Source organism: Myotis yumanensis, unplaced genomic scaffold (genome assembly GCF_028538775.1).
Source record: "Myotis yumanensis isolate MYYU_CA2020_CCGP unplaced genomic scaffold, mMyoYum1.0.hap1 SCAF_4, whole genome shotgun sequence".
Classification (NCBI taxonomy): domain Eukaryota; kingdom Metazoa; phylum Chordata; class Mammalia; order Chiroptera; family Vespertilionidae; genus Myotis; species Myotis yumanensis.
The window spans coordinates 91,535,819-91,558,101 of NW_027223755.1; the positions used below are offsets into that span (position 1 = coordinate 91,535,819).

The 22,283-nt window shown below is 42.7% G+C and overlaps 1 protein-coding gene and 1 pseudogene across 2 annotated transcripts in view; both read right to left on the reverse strand.

Moving 5' to 3' along the window:
- Nucleotides 1-22,283, reverse strand: part of SHISA9 (shisa family member 9) — a 286,934-nt gene that overhangs the window by 22,552 nt on the left and 242,099 nt on the right. For both annotated transcript variants that reach the window (XM_070412955.1, XM_070412956.1), the window contains exon 3: nt 4,468-4,623. In XM_070412955.1, coding sequence (XP_070269056.1) covers nt 4,468-4,623 — 156 coding nt within the window. The remainder of the gene's footprint in view (nt 1-4,467; nt 4,624-22,283) is intronic.
- Nucleotides 14,755-22,174, reverse strand: LOC139008393 (EF-hand calcium-binding domain-containing protein 14-like; annotated as a pseudogene).

Sequence of the window (22,283 nt, forward strand, 5' to 3'; positions counted from 1 at the left end):
CAGCATTCTATCAGTCACGCTGGTACATCCTGTCTCTCTCACTAGGCAACCAAAGTTGCACTGAAGCATCTAAAGGGCACGTGCTTGGGAACCTTTGGTGGCTGAGGATTTAAAGTCTCAGACACCGAGAGGAGACACTAGACTTGGGGCCTATGGGAGATAAATGCCAATGTGGGGGCAATCTTCTGTTGGCAAAATCCACCAGGAATTGCAGAAAAGGGTGGGCCTTTTCTAGTTCAGGAGGCAGGATTCACCCTTCTCTGAACTATCAGGTGATGCTTGGGGATATTTTGACAAACCCCTCCGTCTTATAAGGACTGACCTATGAGGAACCATAAAATGGGTCTTCACATTGTAACCACCCCTCACACTGGTGGCTCAGGTCAGAGAACTTGGGTGCTTACCTAGATTTTTAGGCAACATTTTGGCTCAGTGTATCATCAGACACACCTCTTGACTTCCATCTTGGGGGAAACATTTCTAAAATGCTTGGACCCACATTCCTGACTTAGTAAGAGGATTACTTGAGTGAAATAGAATCCTTCTCTGATAGACTGTCGCCCTTCACCTGAGCATGGGTCTTCACTGTCCAGGAGACAGAAGGGGCGGGCAAAGAGGTTTGGGCTGCCTCTTTACTGGTCCTCTGAAAAGTCATCTGCTGTTTGCTTACTTGCTTATTTGTTTTATGAAATTCCCGAAGTGAGTTAGCTTTCAGGCACGTCTTTCCCATCCAACTAAAGGAAAGGATATGGATCTATCTACTTCCTTCAAAGTGCAAGCTGGGCAATTGTGTGTTAATCAAGGCACCAGTGTACCTTGGAGATTCAGGGAAAAATATGAGCAACAAACAACTCTTAAATGCGTGGCAGAATATACTGAGGCCTGACTATAGACCAGGTCAAGCACTTTCCATGCACTGTATCCTTAAATCTTTCCACCTAACCATTAGCTGTACATTTTTAATCTCCACTTTACAGATGGGGAAACTGAGACCTGAGGAGGTTAAGTAATTTCTTCAATTACTTGTAAATGTCTGAACTAGATCTTAAACTCAGTCCTGACCACTTGCAGAGGCCATGCTGCAGATGCCATTCTGCCATCTTGCTGATCACCTCCTGCTCCTGACTTGATGTGGGATTACATGGTATTATTCACCAGTTCTACAAATATATTGCAGGATCACTTATCAAATTCCCCACATGGTGCCAGATGCCGGGGATACACTGATGCATGGGGCAGACTTGGTTCATGCCTCAATGAAACCTATAAAAAAGGGATGTCAGATTAAATGTTTGGGGAATGAATAAATGGATGATTGATGGAATGAATGAGTGAATGAATGAACATATGATAAGTCAATTCCATCCCTCATTCTTGTACAGAGTCTGATGAGGGTTAGCCTCTGACATTTCCCTAACATGTGGTAATCTTTACCGATAACTGGGCAGTGAATCCCTTGGGAACAGAGATGCTTCTGTAGTCACATGCTATATAAAAGCAAATGTTATAATTCCTGAATTACAGAGAGAAAAGAGCTCTCTTTAAACATGAGTGAGTGTGTTTCAACAAGCAAACCAAAAAAATTAAATTAAAAGGAACAACCAACAATTACTACCCTCTTCTCCCCAGAGTTGGAATTGAATGAATGGGACAATTTAATGGCCCATACTGTAATAACTAGATATTGTAATAACTAGAATGAGTGAGATTGTTTAACTTTCTAATTTTAAAATTAGAGCGGTGCTTGGAGACCATATAACTCAGCCTCCTCATTTTTCAAATACAGGAACTTGGGTCGAAGGGTTTCAGTGACCACCTAACCCACCTGATGTTCTGGATATTAAAGCCACCAGGAGAAATTTATTTTTCAGCGGTATTTTTAAACTTGGCAGTTCACCCTAAAATCTGTCCAAGTCTCCTGTTATTTACTGAATTGACATTTTTATAAAATAAGTCTGGTTATCAGAGGTTGCTGAGCTTTTAACAGCAAAACATTTTTTAAACGACTTCTCGCCTGGGTAGTAATGATTTCAATAATGAAATGTATCCCATCATTCACACCATGGTCACATTATGACTTAATAAAGAACCCTTGAAATAATGTTTATTATGGGATTTGCATGTCATTTGTGTAGGCAGATCCTGGACTCCTGGTAACCCATTGAGTCAGGCAGTCCCTCAGTCAGCTCCTCAGTGGACTTCCACTCACTAGAGATTCCCAAAACTATCTTTAAACCCCCACAATAGTCAGAGAAGAAGCAAGAGGGCCCATTAATCATATCCAGGACTAGGGAGCATTCCCCAAATGAGATCCTTCACAAGTTTTAGAGGATATAGAGGTGTGGCTCTCTTCCTACTAAGCTATTCTTTGATTCTCGTCAAATACAAGCTCATTCATTCATTCAACAAACATTTTAGGAGTTCTTCCTTTGAGGAAGAAAGGCTACTCAAAGAGTGTCAAATAAATTGTCATACTGCAGATTTAATTCCAAATGCACTGCAGACATTTTCTCTGCACGATGCATAAATCCTGAACTCCGAAATCAAGGAACTCTGTGGTAATATGTATCCATTATTTACCCAAGGAGCTACTGGGTTTTGAGGGGGGATGAGACGCTGAGCCTAAGTTGAACAAATGAGTTGTTTAGGGTAATGTGACCAGTTCCAAAAGATAAAGCATCTGGACTGATTTTTTGGTGTGCCAAGAAAGGAATCAAATATTAAGAGCAGACACTATTTATGACCTAAATGCAAGGCTCCGAACGGGAGGCAAGCCATCAAATAATGTACAAGGCTTCCACAGTTACATCGACACAGATGCCCTGACTCTTCCTCTCTTAGGCAACAGCCGTCATCCCTTCCTAGTGATATCTGAGTCTATTTGAACATGCTTAAGATGTAGGTGCTGTGCAAACACACAATATAGAATAGAGGAATCTGTGCTCATGAGATGTGGATGAGGGTTCAGTTGGGTGTAGAAATTAAACATGAAGCATAGGGGACTGGTATGTAAGGTCTTATGAAACTTCAGATTTAGAAAAGCCCGTGTCAGCCTGCACAGCCCGCGTCCTTGGTATTATAAATTTGGCTCAACCCATCTTTGCAGGGTTCCATCTGGAAATCCTAGGAGATCAGGGAACAAGAATTCCTAAAGATAGAGTTCTGGCTCAAACACTTACTAAGCTCCTAGTATGTGCCTGGCTGTCTGCTGGGCAACAATGTGGTCATTTTGTGAGTCCGATGTTTGTAGACCATGGCAACCATAAGCATGATAGACACGTGACAGTGTCTGTGCTTGGGTTTCTGGTGTGAGTTCTATAATGGAATTAGGATATTTCACACTGTAATTGATCAGCAAGCGTTCCCACTCCATCTCTAATGAGTGCCTTGGCAGTGGGAGAAGAAAAGAGGATGAGAAGCTGATAATAAAAGAAAGCACGTGGTCGGTGGGTCTTCTGTTTGCTCAAAGTCTGACTTAGCCGTGGCTGTTGCTGTCACCCAATAGGACTCTGTCATGAGTACATTCTTGAAGATCCTTGGTCACTGTCACACTCCCTCATGTTTGATTGGGGAACGGACTGAAGGGCTGTGAGAGGATAGTGGCAGGAGCATAGGCTCCAGAGTAATAAAAACACAGGTTCAAGTCTCAGCTCTGTCGCCCACAGCTGCTTGATGTGGGGCAAGTTCAATTAGCCTCCTTGAGTCTTAGTTTCCTAATCAGAAAATTGGAACCATAACTGGCCTTCCTCTTTGGATCACTGTGAGGAAATGAGACAGGGTCAAAAGGCCCAGTGCACTATCTCGCACTTGGTAAGAACTCAGTTAGTAGCAGCTCCAAGCTGCCTGTCCCAGGAAATGCTTACATCCTGAAGAGCAGAAGCTTCCTAGGATGGGAACGTGATGTTCACCCACTTCTCAGAGATAGAATGTGTGTAGATGAATACTGTCCACTAAAGGGCAAGGCATTCAGAGACTCCATGTCCTGGATTCTATGTTAGATTCCCTGAGGATTCACCAGGGCAGATGGTAGATGCAGAAGGGGCTGAGGTGTCAGTGGGACCTGATGAGCATACGGATCCTCCTCCCCAGGTAACAGCCCCAACATGTGCTGCCCACCCATCCTGCACCACACAGCCAGGACGGACTTGACCTGGGTCAGACAGAAAGCATCTGAGGGGTCTGATCCTTAGTAAACTATATCCCAGGTAGATAAATCCAGAATATATAGGTAGGTAAAATGATGATAGATAGATAGATAGATAGATAGATGATAGATAGATAGATAGTAGATGATAGAAAAAGAGAAGAAAGAGAAGAGAGAGATTTTGAGAGATAGATGGATGAAGAAAGGGAGAGATTAGAAGAATGGAAAAAGGAGTTGAAAAAAAGTTGGAGAGAGAGGGAAAGATCTGGATGGAACAGCAAAGTAGAGAAGAAAGAGGAGAGGAGAAACAAAACAGCACTTACCGACGGCCTTCAAGGAGGCATACTTGTTGAGCTCTTTGCCAGGAGGCTGCTGTTCATAGGGGTTGGAGATCTGGCCCAGGCTGGGGTACGAATGCGGATGGCCCATCTGCTGCAGCAAAGGGGAGGTGGGCACTGCGTTGTTCATCTGGGTAGAGTCTGGAAATGAAGAGACAGAAGGAGATGGTCACAGAGAGTGCAGGTCCTTCTGCCAACCCCACCATTACCCTTTGGGGACATGAGAGAACAGCAACGGATGTTCAGACACATCAGGAACCACGGAACAGTCTTCACTGGAGAGCAGATGAGGACAGATGATAAAGGCAAAGGATGTGCCCAGAAAGTCTCCACCTCCACCATAAATTAGCACAAGGTCCTATCATTGTAGGGGCTATTTTTTAATTTATTGATTTGAGAGAGAGAGGTCCGGGTTGAAGAGAGAGACAGGGAGACATCGATTTGTTGTTCCACTTACTTATGCATTGATTGGTTGCGTCTTGTATGTGCCCTCACTGGAGATCGAACCCACAACCTTGGCATATCAGTACGACGCTCTAACCAACTGAGCTACTAGGCTAGGACCTGTAGGGACTACTTTTATTATCAAAACAATATATGAATAAGAAGATGATCAACTTCATAATAGTCAAGGAAATGCAAGTCTGAACAATGATGAGAAGCCATTCCTTTGCCAAGAGATGGGCAAACATTGAAAGACACCAATACTGGCAAGGAAGCTGAAAACTGGGCAGTCTCATCAACTGATGGTGGATTTGGTGTGATTTGCTGCATTTGCAGAAAGGAATCTGGGAGTGGGTCCTGAATTTAGAGTGCATGTGCATGTAGATCAAATAATTCCACTTCTAGGGACTGAGCCTTTGGAAATATAAGCACCAGGATGTAAGGGTATTTGTTGAGAGATGTTCATTGCACTGCTGTTTGTAAAGTGAAAACACACATACTCATAGAGAAACCATCTGAACTCCTATCAATATGGAAATAATTTTTTTAATTTTAACATTCACTTCTTTTACTTTGTTATTTTGAACATGTTCATTCTCTCATTCCTATTCACTATTTAAATTTAATCATGTAGTAATTGATAAATAGCAAATATACATGCACATATATGGAAGTTATTCACCCACCAGCCAACTTAGGAACTAGAACATAATCCATGCTCACAAAGTTCTTAAATAAATTATTGTACATCCATGTTATGTACATAATATATACATACATATGATGGAATATCATTCATCCACCAGAAAACAATAAGTTAAAAATCAGTTAACCATGTTAAACTGAATAGTTTCTTATGGTTTTATATTGTTAAGAGGGAAAAGAAAAGAAAAGAATATAGCATTTTTTTGCCCAGCTGGTGTGGTTCAGTGGTTGAGCATCAACCTATGAACCAGGAGGTCACAGTCCAATTCCTAGTCAGGGCACATGCCTGGGTTGCAGGCTCAATCCCCAGTGTGGGGCATGCAGGAGGCAGCTGATCAGCGATTTTCTCTAATCATTGATGTTTCTATCTCTCTATCCCTCTCCCTTCCCCTCTGAAATCAATAAAAAAATATTTTTAAAAAAGAACATTGCATTTTTGTTGAATAAAAGAAAATCTATGCATATTTTTGTGGGCTATGGTTTGCAAAGAAAAAATACGTCAAGACACACAAACTGAGTACTGGTTACTTATGTGAAATCAGATTCATGGGGAGAGTCAAGAGGTTTCTCTGAGGAAATGTTCTCTGAGTTGAGATTTGGAGATCTAGATGTTAGTCAAGTGTGGGGAGGTAGAAGGTGCTGGGGAGAGCGTTCCAGGCAGAGGAAGCAGCACGGATGAAAGTCCTGAGTTGGAGGGAACAGTGCATTCATTCTCAGACACTGAAAGAATGCTCCGTGGCCACTAGCCAGGCATGGCTGCAGAGCAGGGTGTGAGCGACTTGGGACCAGGTGGGGCTGAGAGGCTGGCAGGACCCAGTAACCTTGTTAAGGGCTTCCTCCTCACCCTGAGAGCAGTGAGATGGATGAACAAGAGGCAAGAGTCAAATGGGAGACAGGAGTCTAGGTGACATAATTATGGCTCCATTTCAGGCAGGAAATACAGGTTCTCTCCAACTTCAAGAAGCACATGTGCAGATCCAGACAAACACGGCAGGGCTACTGGTGGTGCCCTGAAGATTCCCAGACACGCACCCATTTCCCAGCTGCTGTGTCAGCCGCTAACAGCTCACAGCTGCTCCAAGTATCCGGAAAATTGCTCTCTAGGCTGATAGGAGCCACCACCCAAGTTCTAGGGCGCTTAATGCACCTCACCCTCACCACCTGGGGTGGCCAGCGACCAATGTCCAGCTGACATTAAGATCCAAAGACCAGCCTTTGTCTCAGGTGGGGATGAATTATGGAGCAATAGATACCACAGAGCTCCCAGGGGTTGGGACAAGTTTAGAGTAGGGGTTGGCAACTTTTTCTGTAAAGAGCTGGATCGTAAATAAGTAGGCTTTGCCATCCAGTCTCTGTTGTAACTACTCAACTCTGCCCTTGTAGCGAGAAAGCAGAATAAACATTATGTAAATGATGGGTGTGGTTTTGTGCCAATAAAACTTTATTGAAAAACATAGGCGGTAGCTGGATTTGGTTCAAGGGCTGAAGTTTGACACCCCAGATTTAGACTTTATCTGAGATTCTTAAGTGTGGCTCCTTTATCTTTAACATTTTGTTTTTCTCACAACCTTAGAGGTGTGTGTGTGTGTGTGTGTGTGTTACCTGACAGGCACTCTCTCAAGTCTCATGCCCTGTACCCCTCTTAAGTGCTGCTTCTAGACAATTCAACCCATGGCAGGCATGGAAGAGCTGGGCTTTAGAAACCAATAAACCCAAATGGAAAGAGGCAGGGATTTCACAGCTGAGACACAGAGATAAGGAGAGCATTTTTATCACTGCCCATGCACAGGCCATCACACAAGCCCAACTGTCTAATGGAAATGTCATCAAACATAAGCCAAGTGCCCAGCCTCTGGCCAGCATCTGAGGAGGCAGCCCTATCCTTCTCCATGATAGCTTTTTGGCTAAGATTCAGCTGGGGCAGGAGAGGCTTAAGATTAATGAATTAATGGAGGAGAAGATATTGCATAAGATACAACTTTCATTGGACCCTGGACCCCAAGGTCTTTTGACATTTTTCTCTCCAGAGCAACCTGCTGGGGCGGTCTGTCTGCTTTCCTTGGGCATGGCCGTCCAGACATGTTTTTGTGCCCAAATGTTGGTCCAGTTGTAAGTGGCTTATGTAAGTTCTCATTCTGTGCTTTTCCTCATGACATATTTTTCTAGTGGACAGCTTTGTTTATGTGAGTTCAGAGCCACCACTTCCTCTGGCACTTCCTCATCCCCATTTGAGTCACTAGATGAGCTGCCAATCATGGTAACTGCCTTAGTTTGGGTTTCCCCAGAAGAAGTCACTGAGATAAGGACTCAAGTGCAAGAAGCATAAACAGGAGATGATCTCAGGAAATGCTGGTAAAGCGGAGGGGTGGGGAACAGGGAAGAGAAAGAAGCAGCTAGAGAGTGCAATGCTAAGCAAGAAGCAACTGTGGTGAACTGGAGTTTAATTCCACTCTGGCATTCTGGTATGTTGGTGCAGAGTGCATGTCTCAGAATCCTGTCACCCCAGGAGAAGGGAACACCTTAGTATTTATCCACTCACTCCCATTAGTCATTGGTTGAGGACCAGGAGACAGTTATTTCTCAGCCCTTGCAACCTGCCTTGTTCATGAGCAGAGTGAGCTCTAGTGGCCAGAGAAACTCTTACTCAGAGATGTAAGAGCTGGCAGTTGGAAATCAGGCCAGTACCTCACCCTTTTGGCCATAGAAGTGAGCCCATGACCCAAATCAGACCAATCACAACACCTTCCTCTCACAGTGATTAGGCCAGAAGTGAGTGTGTGATCTAGGCTGGGCCAATCAGAGTTCTTCCCTGAGTTATTCTATTTGGAACCTTTGGTGTCAAGGAGATAGAAGGCATGAAGTCAAGTGAGTATGAATCTACCACATAGACAAAAGCATTTTCCATTATGAAGAAATAAAGGACAATGGGCAAGAAGCAGAGGGGAGAGGGAAGTCCCTTTCTAAATAAGCTAGTATGGTTTGGGATTACTGTCACTTGCAAGGTAGACTTCTGACTAGTGTGATTGTTATCTGGAACTGACCAAAGGAGAGGCTGCCCATGGGGCTCTAAGGATTGTATCAGATACAAAAGGCAATACTCCTGGGTTTTCTACAGAGCTCCAGTAGATATTTCAAAGAGCAAATTGCCTTAGTAGTGCATACAGAATTCTCAAGGATATTCATAAGCTAATTAACTAATGTCTTAATGGAAGTCCCTCCCCTCTCATTTTCCCCCTGGAAATAGATTCCAAACACCAGTCTATCTAGTTACAGAGTTGACCTCCTCAGCCCAGCAGCCAGTGGGAGCCCTTCCTCCCATCTCTTTGCTCCCTCAGTCCCAGATCCCTCCCACTAGGCACAAATCCTATTTCCAGGCAGGTCAGGGGAAACGCTAAACACTTCATTAAAGAAAATAAAGATCTGTATAGATGTTCCTCACCACTTGGGACAGCCTTTTATATTATTAAACAGAATGTTTAATATTCCATTATAAAGTATTTGCTCTTGGATGACTCTCCCAAGCCCTGAGCTACCTCAAGGGCAGCGGTTAGCTACTTAATGTAAGTGGGTATGACGGAGAAGGCTCACCAAAGTGATCCCTCACAAAGGAAGAAAGGAGGCTGCCCCAAAGTTCCTGCTTTCACATTCAGAACCACAGGAAGCAAATTTCTGGCAGTTTTAGATCATCATTTTGTGCTAGCTTCCAGGCATTGAATATTCAGAAATATTGAAACCAGTCTCAGGCCAGCGATCAAGAATTATTAAACAGACATTTGTGACTGGGTTTTTAAAATGTTATTTCATTTTCCTGAACAGGACCTCACAACTCAGTTTCTCTGTGAATTTTCCACAAATATATCCAGCTATGGGGGAGAAACAAAAGTGTAGATGGAGAGAAAACCTGGTTGGCATCCAAGAAAATAGAACAATAAGGTGAGTGAAGAGTGGATAAGATCAGGGTTATAATCTGAAAATCCTACCGTAGCCAATTGAGAGAAGGAATCTAAAGATAGATAGATAGATAGATAGATAGATAGATTTGAATATGCAGGATATAGATATCAATATGTTTGAATAGATGCATATAGAGATGTATAAAATGTCTTTTGCACAGTCATTACCATAAAGGGAATTCAGTAAGACCAACATGTCTTGTTCTTAACAGGATTATTTCCCTTCTAGACACACCTCACCTGTGTAGAAAGGTACTTCCTACCCACAGCCACAAGAAGACTTTCCCTGCCTCCTTATAATCTTGCAGCTCATTCTGAAGTTTAGATATGATTAATAAGAACGTGCTGTCCTGTGATGCTGCATTCTGTCAAGACCCTCAGTCAGCAAACAAAAAGTTGATGTCATCCTTATGCTCTCCTTCCTAAGAGAAAAGAGGGGCCTCATGTATTTGACCAACAGTTTTTCAAATAAAGTTAAGATTCAGTTATTCTAATTGGAAGCATCTGGCAGATTTATATCAAGGTAACCTCTGTGTAAGTGTCATTATTACGTGGTATATCTTAGTCACCAAACAGAGAAATGAAATGAATGCCATTCAGATAGGATCATTAAGGTAAAAATGCTCAGTTACAAACTCTGGGATGGTGCTCCAGGTTTCTCAGTCCAGGAGACAATGACTATCAGAAACCAGACCAACGTGGCTCTTCTGGGAGGAAAGGTTATAATCTGCACAGCCTGCCCTTGCCAATTGAGAGGACGAATATAAATATGATAGATAGATAGATAGATAGATAGAACATCTTTCAAGGCATATCACAAGGAAGAATAGCACAGAAAGGTACAAGATGGTGAAATATTATTTTGTGAAGCATATATGATGTGCCAGTCACTTGATATAGAACTCCTTCATATCTATATCTTTGTTTCTGTTTTGTTTCTTCATTTATTTGTTCCTGTTTGGTTTTGGTTTTCAGATGCCACACATAAATGAAGCCATATGGTATTTGTCTTTCTCTGTCTGGCTTATTTCATTTAGCATGATCCCCCCTAGGTCCATCCATGTTGTTGCAAATGAAAAGATTTCATTCATTTTCATTGCTGAGTAATATCCCATTGCATATGTCAACGAATGGTCATTGGTGCCAATTCAACACCAACAGGAATCCCCAATTTGTGGTGCAGTGAAGATGGAAACTTTCTTCATTGCAAAAGAGCTCAATTGTAAAATAGCACCACTATGAGGCGGCCCCAGGGCCAGGCCTGTCTCTGGCTAGACAGCTCTGCTCTTCTCCTCAATGGCCTGCTCTGCTCCATGCAGGTCTGCTTTGTGCTGCGCTGGTCTGTTCTGCTTTGCTCTGGTGAGACATCTTTGGTGTTTCAGCTAAGCCGGGGAGACCTAGTCATCAGTCACCGGTGGAAAGGTAAAGTGAGCTCCCAGAGCCAGAGGGGAGCTGGCTTACATGAACAGAAGCCCCCACCCCTGGTTCCTCATTGGACCATCCTCATGCAAATGAGGACTCCAAATCCTCACAGTTTGATTGGTCCAAAAGGCTGATTGATCAGAACAGAGCCACTCTGATTGGTAGGAGCTGCACAACTCTGATTGCATGAGGAAAGCCTCAGTCCTATTGGTTGAAATAGGGCTCCAGGGACTCCTTTATAAGGGCAGGCTCAGATGGCAGGTAGGCAGTTCAGCACAGACTTCTCCTTGAAGTGCAGTTTGCATGAGAGGTCCTTGTGCAGAAATAGCTGCTAGATTCTGTTTTGTTTTGTTTTTGATTTGAGCCCAATTAGCCACCAGGAGCTCTTCTTAGTAGGTGTCTTTTTTCCCTCAGGGTTCACATATATATGTACCACATCTTTATCCACTTGTCTATCAATGTGCACTTGGGTTGCTTCCATATCTTGGTTGTTGTAAATAATGCTGTAATGAACATAGATGTGCATAAATCTTTTCAAATTAGTGTTTTTCATTTCTTCAGATAAATACTCAGAAGTGGAATTGCTGGGTTTTATGGTAGTTCTTTTTTGAAAAACCTGTTTAATGGTTGCTAGATTCGGGGGTGGGGTGGGGAAATGGGTGAAAAAGAAGAGATTAAGATGTACAAATTGCCAAATATAAATGGGAGGGAAGGTGGCCAGTCATGGGGATATAAAGTACAGCATAAAGACTATAGTCAATAATATTGTAATAACTCTGTATGGTGTCAGGGGGCACTAGACTTATTGGGGTGATCACTTTGTAAGTTTTGTAGATGTCGAATCACTGTGTTGTACACCTGAAATTATTATAATACTGTGGCCCAGTGTACGGATTCATGCACATTGAAAATAAATTAATTAGAAGTATTTTAATATTGCTATTCGCCCTTTCTCTATAATAGAAGTGTCAACCAAATTCATGATTGACAATGACAGATTGAAACACATGCATGCGATTGGCGCCAGCAAGAGCTTTATATGTATTGTGCATGCACGAGTCAACTTAGCCTTTTATAGATATAGAATAAACTTGCTTAATTAGACCTGCTTTCTGATGTAGCTGAACTTTTTCCAGCCCAGTGGAGCTTCTCTTTCAGGTAATTGTCAGCAACATAGCAGTAAATATCAACATGAAGCAGATTATTATTGTAGATCACGCAGGGAGAACAAAGGGTAAAATATTTAACTGCAGCAGTGTTTGACTATATTCTGCACAGTGAGAAAACCTGAAGTCATTTTCAAGGTCTACCATTTCTTACTTTTTTCCGTCAGGTTAAGTCTTTAAACTTTCTAAATCTCCATTTTCTGGCTAATGAAAAGAAAATAGGATTCCACCGAGTCTCCTACCTACTCCAGGACTTTTGTGAGGATCAAATGAGATGAGGCACAGGAAAACGCTTCATAGACATTTGGTTGAAGTGTGAAATGTTTCCACCTGGCTATAAAGCAAATCATGTTCCTGGGCTGAAGAATCTGCAAGGAGACTAGTCGTCACTAGGGAGAGGAAGCCAGGCAATGCTACGTGACGTCATTACCTGGCACCAATAGCAACCATTTCTGCACTGAGCTGAGCTGTGGGCTGAATTTTGCACTATGGGGTCTTGGCAGCCTTGGCTGCGATTTCGTGAGCTGTCGCTCCGGGTTGGTGGTGAGGCCTGTGTCCCACTTGGGAGAAGACGAGTGTTGCTTTGTGAACGCCGGGTCTGCGGTGCCAGTGCGCGTCACGGCAGCTCCTGCATTGAGTGTTTGTCCCCTGGTGGTCAGTCCGCATCATAGTGGCTGGTCAGACGGTCAGACACTTAGCATATTAGCCTTTTATATATATAGATTGTATGTCAACTCCAATTGAAAAATTTTTAATTTAAAAATAAATAATTTTTAAAAAGAACTTTTATGCACTATCTCCTTTAAGCTTTATATTAACTCTATGAGGTAGTGATAAGGAACAATATATTTTTTTTGGAAAAAATAAATGTTTAATTTAGATAAATTAAAATGGTTATAATACTGATGTGAAATAACCAAAGTTCAAATCAAGTCATGGAAACCTTGAATTCATTCCCCAAACAAAACCAAAACTGCTTATACATTATCAAAATAGCTCCACTAAAGCAAAGGAGATGAACATTTCTTAATATGAGAAAAAAACAAGGTAGGTTAGGTTGGCATAGCAAACAATGCATGCTCTATAAAGTCATAAATACCCTAATGTGTTCTGGTTTGGAAATGAAAGAAGGGACTGCATCTGGCTGGTGTTGGTAAGCAAGCTAATGAGAGGTGTAGCAAATGTCACTAAAAACAACTCAACAGCAGGCCATTACGAGCATGAGCCCATCACAGTCAGAATCTTCCACTGTGACCAGCGAGACCAGCAGGGGCACTGAGAGCAGTCCACCCCAATGGGCGTGGCCACCAGGTGAAGAGTGCCCAGTCTTCAGCTTTGATGTTTCAGGCACATTCCTAAGTGCCAGGCCCCTCTCTTCCCTTAAGACCACACCACTGCCATCCCTTAAGCTGGGTTCGCTCTTCTTTTGGTTCCTTTCTTCCTACCAAACCTTTTTGCCTGGTTTATAAGGAGGCCTCTTTAAGTAAACATTATACCAGATGGTACAGAATGAAAGAAAATAAAGTCCAAGAAGCAGTGTTTTGGGTAATTTAGGAAAGCAGCAGTAGTGGATGGCAGAGGGAAAAGTTCAAAGTATTCAAAACCAAAACCAAACTCAGCACTACCATCGACCTTCCTCTCAGACCTGAGATGTGGCAGGTGAGTCTTGATTACAGACAGCTACACACAAGTCCCAGGTTGGGTAAGTTAAGATAATTTACAAATAAAAATCCAGAATTAATACTGAAGAATAGGCTTCTGAGGCTCTTCTCAAGCCAATGAATCTGATCAACTCAGAACAAAGGAGTTCGAGATGCCCTCATTGTGCCTGGAGATAGGGCACTTTCCCAGGTTGCGTGACAAGGGTATTCACTAGTCGGAGAGTATGGTAGGAACACCTCTACCAAAATGAGTAGAGGGGAAAGGATGGAACTTTATACCTGCTCAGGGATGATGCTAGCAGGACCAGCTTGAGATGAGAACAGATGATAAACTAAAAAACAGAAGACTCTTCCATGGATAGCTATCCCATGCAAAAGAAACGCACATACAACGAAGAGTTAAGTGTTCTCAAACTATCTGCCTATGAATACAAATTTGAAACTAAAAAGGACAAGCTACATTACCTTCAAATATAGTTCATATAAATTAGTTCTCAAAAAAAATACCTTCCAGGTACAGATATACTGTCTACAGTACCGTATATACAAATATAGCAGTATAACTCAATTTATTGCTAGAATGCTATTTGGTTGTTACAAAATCCATCATGGTATATATATTTTAAAAAAGGGGGTAGGGGCATGGAAGGCAACCAGAAGAGTAATCTTCAAATTGCCTAAAGTACCAGGCTAATTTTACACTATATTTTAACCTTTCCAAGAAAGTAAAATAGCTTTTTGGGGGAGAAAACTTGTTTTGAAAGAGAGAGAAACATAAGCCATAATGAGATAAGAAGACACATTCATGGGAAAAGACTTCATCTCGCTTTTACTAAATTTTAATATTTCTAGAAAAAAAAATCAAAGTTAGCCAACACCAAGCTGAATATCATATAAAGAAAAAACAAACTTAAGGGTTTCTCAATACGCTACTCTTAGCTCCAGGAATGAATATCTTCCATCTTGTCAGCATCAAACTCTCTCAAACTGTCTGGTGCTGGCATAGCAGAACTCAAGGAGTTCTAAATTTCCTGGGAGGTCAGCTTCCCATCCATGTCCTGGCCAGTCTTATGGAATAAATCCCAAAGGTCTCAGACGCTGGAAACTCATAGTAGGGAGATAGGTTTAGCTGGGCAGTTTTCTCAACATGATCTCTCAGAGACTGGCAATGCTGGCAATGCTGATGGCTCTGAAACTCTGTACTTGCTCTTAATTGGAGACCTGCTGCTCTCAGTTTGTGGGTGAGAGTACTGATCAGCTGTAGTGTCTGGCTTAGCTTAGATACCCGAGAATCTGAGCTAGCTTCTCTATGCTTTGGGTTTTTACTGTGTCTGGTCACCTGATGCAAAGACTCTCTTTTCAGAGTGGCCGCTCTATCACCCCCCCTCCTGAAGGACAGTTGCTTGCTTTTCTACCTTGCCCATAGCAACCCCATCTCTTTCTACCAAGTTGACTCCGGGTAAGATTACTGACTGCCTCATTCAGCCCCTCAAGTTTAAGATCATTCTGTCTCTGGTCCCCACCCCTAGGGCACTGTTCTCCTCCTCTAAAGAGTTGTGAAGGTACAGGATACCCTGTTTCAAATTCTCACTGTGGGTTTTGTTGCCGAGTTCTGATGGAGCTGAAGGCAATGGAATAATATGGTTGTTTCCCCTAGTCTCTGCCAAGGAGTGCTGATTCATGTCACTGTGGTAACTCCATGGCTTCCTGTGTCCGTCCACAGTTTTCTGTTTTGCCTCCACAGCAGGAGGGACACTGTTTACGGCACTGCCAATGGAAGCTACGCTCATCTGAAGTCCCTCCACAGTGGCAAGCAGGCTAATTAAATCTGCCACTGACTTAACATGGACTCTGAGGTGGTTTGCTGCAGAATTCAACAGAGAAATCTGCTTATTCATGTCTATGATGTTTCTCCGGACTTTGTTCAAGTCCAGCTCTCCGATTCAATCTTCTCTAGTTGTTTTTTTTGTTTGCTGAATACTTCTTCATTAAGTTCGGAAATTTCTTGGAATGAGCTTTTCTGAGTAGATTCCACTGTTCTAAATTTTTCCTTGAGGGCATCCAGATCCTCCTTCAGAGCAGCGGACTTCCACAGCAAGCCAACGCAGGTGGCTAGGACGGCAAAAGCAGAGCAGAGAACATACTTTGAAGCATCGTAAACAGTCGCCCTTGACAAATGGAGAGCGATTTCCCACTACACCGAATTCCTCCTCCTCCTCGGAGCTGGATTCAGTGTCTGAGGCAGGAGGCTCAGCGAGAAGCAGGCAGTGGCCTGAGCCTTCCTTGGGATTCTTTCTCTGACTGTCCCCAGACAAGCCAATCAATGCATTGAGCTCACCGCTTTTTCATCTTCTTGTGTGGGGTGAGTGGAGCACCCACTCCTGAGCTGCCAGGTTGGTTTGTACCTGATGCCCAATTCTCTCGCTACCTTGGAGCTGCCTTCTAGGGTGAGGGATCCTGGGCCAAAGCCCCCTGGACACTCCCACCCAGGGGTGAAATTGACCAGATGTTCTGGGAGCAAGAGATTAGAGACCAGAGGACAATAGAACTCATGGATGGGGGAAGTCACATAGATGTGGCCAGGGAGCTGGTGATCCGAATGAACAAGGTGCTAGGCATGAGGTGTCAGTTAAAAGCCTGTTAAGGGGACAACTTTTGTCTCCCAAAGGGACTGAAAAGTCAAGTCAAGAATGAGCGATTCTTAGCCCTGATAAGTAGGTAATATTTCTAAGGGTGCTCCAGGAGCTGGAAAGGACACACAAATGGCTGTGTGTCCTTCTGAGACTGGATTTCCAATGGAGAGGGAAGAGAAACCTGTTATTGGATGGGAGGAGAGGGAAAGGTGCAGAAGGAGACAGTGGGAATGTGCCAGCCCCTCCCTAGCTGGACAGGTGGCAGCAGGAGGGAGCTCCCAGTTGCTATAACCCAGACACAGCCTAGGCCCCAAGAAAATGCCCAGGTCCAGGGTGCTCACTGCCCTCCAGCCTCTGTCCTGAGTTTGAAGGAAGCCCGAGACCAGGAAAACCCAGGGCCTGGCTCATCATGCAGGGCTTGGCCTGAGGAGTCAGTCCAGCATCCAGGGAGACCCAGCCCTGCTGTCAGGGCTTGGGGGGTGCGGTGTGGAGGGGCAAAGGCAGCTCAGCCCACCTGAAGGGCTCCTGCCCAGAGGTCTAGGTATTCTGGCACCAGAGGACTCTGGGCAACTCACATGTGCCTCCTCCACTCAGGCCACTCTGGGGGCAGCAGAGGTGGCCATGGGCTCCAGCCGCTGGCCAGCAAGGGACAATACCTTTTTTAAAATATATTTTTTATTGTAAAACAGTTTTAGATTTTCAGAAATACAGCAAAGATAATATAGAGAGCTCCCACATATCCCAGAGCCCCCTGTTACTAATATCATCTATTGGCATAATTAATGCAGAAATATTGCTCACTAAAGCCCCGGTCCATTCAATTTCACTTAGTTTTTACTACTGTCCTTTTTCTGTCCTAGAATCTCATCCTGGTGCCACATTCAACTTAGTCGTCATGTTTCCTTAGGTTCCTCCGGGTTGTGAATTCTCAGACTTTCCTTGTTTTGATGATTTGAGTGGTTTTGAGCAATACTGGTCAGGTATTTTTAAAATGGCCATCAACTGAAATTTGTCTGATGCTTTTCTCAACACTAGACCTGCATTATGGATTTGGGGGAGGAAAACCATAGAGATAAAGGCACATTCTTGTCATAACATATCAGGGATAGGTACTAGGATGATTTATCACTATTGACATGAACCCAAACCAGCTGGCCGAGATAGTGTTTACCACCCTCTTTTTCATATCATACTCCTTGGAAGGAAGTCACTATAAGCAGCCCACATGTAAGGATGGAGTATCTATATCAATTATTTAAATTCTTCTTTATCCCCATGTGCTTGTTTATTCAATCATTTATTTATATCAATTTGGACACACAAAGAATGCATTTCATACTTTGGGTTATAATCCAATGCTAATTATTTTGTTTTGTTGCTCAAATTGTTCCAGGTTTGGCAATTGTAAACTCTTCCAGTTGGCTCTCATGTCCACTGGACATACCTACATCACTTTTTTTTTTGAGAACTACTTTATTTTCATGTCCTGCAAGATGGTTTGGGCTCATCTTGTATATTTCCTGCCCAGGAAACCAAGACAATGTGATGGGGTGACCATGAGAAGAAGAGGGTGTTAGGTTTCCATAAGGCCCCCTCTGGACTCATATTCCTGGACACATTCCAGATTATTCCCTTGTCTCCAATTGGACAAATGAGAGCAAATACGCAGGAGATGTTCTTTCAGAGCCCATTTCACTGGTAAGAGAATAGACCTTCAGAAATCATAACAGAGCTTTGATTTTCAGTTCTATTTTCCTTTCTATCTGTTCCAAACCTTTATGGCCAGCATCCTTTTTAAGAGAAAACCTGAAAATTATAGCTTGATACACCATGTAGATTTTTTCTCTGGCCACAAGCAAGCAAAAAAATAAATAAAATCAATCTCAAAATTACCCTGAATTTGTCAGAGGAGAACATAACAGGCTAGGCTCTCATCAGAAAAGGTTTATGTAGAGAAAGAATTTAGCCCATCTTACTGAATCTTGGTGGCAGGGATTTGCAATGAAGAACAAAATGTGCATATATCATTGTAAAACCTTTGACAGATGAAGCATTTGTGCTACCCAAGGGCATGCAAAAAAAATTATTTTCACCACTTACGATGGGAAAATTTTAAAAACTGAGGTTGTTAAATAAATATTTACTTAATGTTCACTTTTGGCCAATTTTTATGCAGGCTCTGGGGGATGAAGATACATTTCAGATTTCAGGTTGTGCTCCAAGAAGATGACAGTGTAGGGTGGGAGGCAGACCAGAAATACGGCCGGTGAGATGGAGGATGTTAAAATCAGCATGGCAAGTGCTATGATACAGCAACGCACAGTGCTCTGTGAAAGCACACGGGAGAGGGTACCAAACCCAGTTTTAGAAAGCCTTCTTCATCCACATTTTGTAAAAGGGAGACGATCAAAGACAGTAACAAGAAGAGGAGACCTCGTTAATTTAGAGTAGCACTGCATGTATGTTCAAGAAACTACAATTTCTTGGTTTCGCTTCCTTTATTGGAAACAGGACATGTCTAAGGTGGCTAAAGTCCATTGGTGGCTCAGCACCACTTTTACAAATACAAAAGGTTGTCTATGCTCACAGTGGCCCATTTCATCAGACCACGTAACAGTGGATGGTTGCCCCTTCACTCAGTAGCCCCAGAGTGACGTGGTTGTTCAGTTTCTTCCCTTCCCTGTGTCCTCCTTCTCATGATTCCATCTATTTAATCATTGTTTCTTTTCTCCTCCATCATGCTGAGTCTGCTTTACCCGCTGCACGGTGAGCAGCGGCCAGTCCTCTCAGGTATCATTGTTTCAAGCCCTAATATGTTATGAGATTTCAAACAAGATACTCAATTTGTTAGAATAAACCCTAAAGTAACAATTAGCCTGTGGAAAAATACTATTTTTCTTCTGCAAATGCTCTCCTACATCTTTCCAAGGTAAGTCTGAATCATATTACCAGTTTCAGCCTACCATCATGCCCTCCAAGGGCCTTCCTAAACCCATCGTATCCTAAATACAGTTTCTGTATTAGTTTGCTAGGGCTGCCATAACTATCTCAGACTGGGGGGCTTAACAACAGAAGTTCGTTTTCTCACAGTCCTGAAGGCTGGAAGAACAAGATCAAGGTGTCGGTAGAGTTGGATCCTTATGAGAATGATGAGGGAGAAGCTGTGCCAGGCCTCTCGCCTAGCTTTTGGTAGTTTGCTGGCAGTCTTTGGAGTCCATTGGCTTATAGATGCACCACCCCAATCTCTGTCCCTTCATCTTCACGTTGTGTTCTTCCTGTGTGCACATCTGTGTCCAAATTCCCCTTTTTAATAAGGACACTAGTCATATTAGATTAGAGGGCCACCCTACTCCAGTATGACCTCATCTTACTTAATTACAGTAGTTCCCCCTTATTTGCAGGAATACATTCCAAGACCCCCAGTGGTTGCCTGAGATCGTGGATAGTCCCGAACCTTATATATATATTATGCTTTTTTCCTACACATGCATACCTATAATAAAGTTTAATTTACAAATTAAGTACAGTAAGAGATCAACAACAATAATAATAAAAGAGAACAATTACAACAATATACTGTAATAAAAGTTGACTGAATGTGGTCTGTCTCTCTATCACTCTCTTAAAGTATCTAATTGGACTGCACTCACCTTTGCACGTAAAGGAAGCACTTTCTGGCTTCTCTTTGGCATATCTGAATTGCCAGCATCACTAGTCTTACCCTTTGTGACCGTTATTAAGTAACATAAAGGTGACGTGAACACAAGCACTGCGTATCCTAACAGATGTGATAACCAAGATGGCTGTTCAGTGACTGAAGGTTGGGGAGCAGAGTATGTAGTGTGAATACACGGTTCACATCACCAACAAGACAGCAGGAGATTTCATCACTCTACACAGAACAGTTGCCATTTAAAACTTATGGAGTGTTTATCTCTGGAATTTCCCCCCCCCCCCCCCGCCCGGCACACACACACACATATTTTCACATCGCAGTTGGCCATGGGTAACTGAGACCCCAGGAAGGAAAAACACAGATCAGGGGGCCTACTGTATTCCTGCAACGACTTATTCCCAAACAAGGTCCACTCTGAGGTCCTGGGTGCTAGGACTTCAACATATCAATTTGGGGGGGACACAATTCAACATGTAACACTTCTTAACTCCCTCTTCATCCATAAGAGTACTGTTGTTTGTTTTCAATGACTGCTGTCCCAGACCTCTGAAGTCAGGGAATTTATCTTCCCCATCCCTCCATTCCGGGACCTAGCCTAGCTGCTTGCATGGAACTGAATTCAAATACAGGAAAAGATAAGGAAAAAGGAACATTTTTCAGGCACCCGCTATGTGACAGGCAGTCACATAGAAAAATGCATTGCATGTGCTGGCTTAGCAACAGCCATTTTAGTTGCTTTGAAATTTGTTTTTATCTTTTTCGACTGGATGTGCGATGGATAAGTGTTCTGTTTATGGACCATTTGATGCCTGGGACAGCAAATAATAACAACAAAAAAAGCAAAGCAATATAACAAATGAGAAAACTGGGCTCCTCCTGGCACTCGGGATGCTACACTGCTCATGTGTGTATCCTCCAAGTGAGAACATGGCACACGTGCCCATGGGTAGAAGATGAAATATGCCTCCATCAAATCTCAGGTAAAGATGATTCTATAGAGGAGTTGGAGGAGCCTACAGACAATCCCCCATCAGGGGCTATTGCAATGTGCACCAGAAAGGCCTTCAGCTCATGCTTCAGTTGAAGATTCACAATGCACGGAGGCATACTACTCTGATTTCTCTATCACCCTATCAGCCTAAAAAATTTTGCCTATTAAATTACTCATGTAATTGAGCTGCAAATCTCTCCCACTTAGCTTGGAAATTCCATTTCCAAGGGCCTGTCACAAAGCGTATAAGTGAACGATTATGAGATTCACAGTCATGGACACCCCTCTTCCAGATCTCCTCAAGTTCTGCCAATAGCTTTCCCTGTCACTCAAAATGCCAATCCCTCTTCCTGAGAATGATTTGAGAGGAAAGCAAGGTTACTGAGATAGAATAGATCACTGAGAGACAGAAGACTTGGGTTCAAATCTATCAGCTATAAGGCTTTAGGCAAATTAATGGACCTTTGGCACCTCCCTTCATTGCATATAAAAGGGGAAAATGGGAAACTAAGTTTCACCAAATGCAGCACACAAGTGAACAAAAGAATCGAAAACAGGATTTCGAAGAGATATTCACATACTCCTGTATGTCCAAGATTTAGAAGTAACCCAAGTGTCTGTTGATGGGATGAATGATATACAAACTGTGGTATATTCATACATTGGAATGATATTCAGCTTCAAAAATAAAGTCCAATGGGTACCACAACCTGAACCCTGAGGTAATAAGCCAGTTACAAAAAACTCATACTGTGTGATTACATTTATATGAGGTACCTCGAGTCGTCAAATTCATAGAGACAGAGAGTAGAATGATAGTTGCCATGGGGCTGGGGAGAGAAAGAATAGGGAGTTAGTGTTTAATGGGTAGAGAGTTTCAGTTTTGCAAGATGAAAAAGTTCTAGAAATTGGTTTTGCAACAAAGTGAAAATACTTAATGCTACTGAACTGTACATTTAGATGGTGATTTTATGCTATGTATTCTTTACCACAATTTGAAAACCCCACACATATCAAGTGCTTTACCCACATGCCCTTCATTATACCCAAATCCACTTTATAAATCAGGCATTATTGTGCTCATTTTGCAGATGAATAAACTAAGGCAAAGGAAAGCTTTGAACTACTTATTCAAGATCACAAGTAGCAA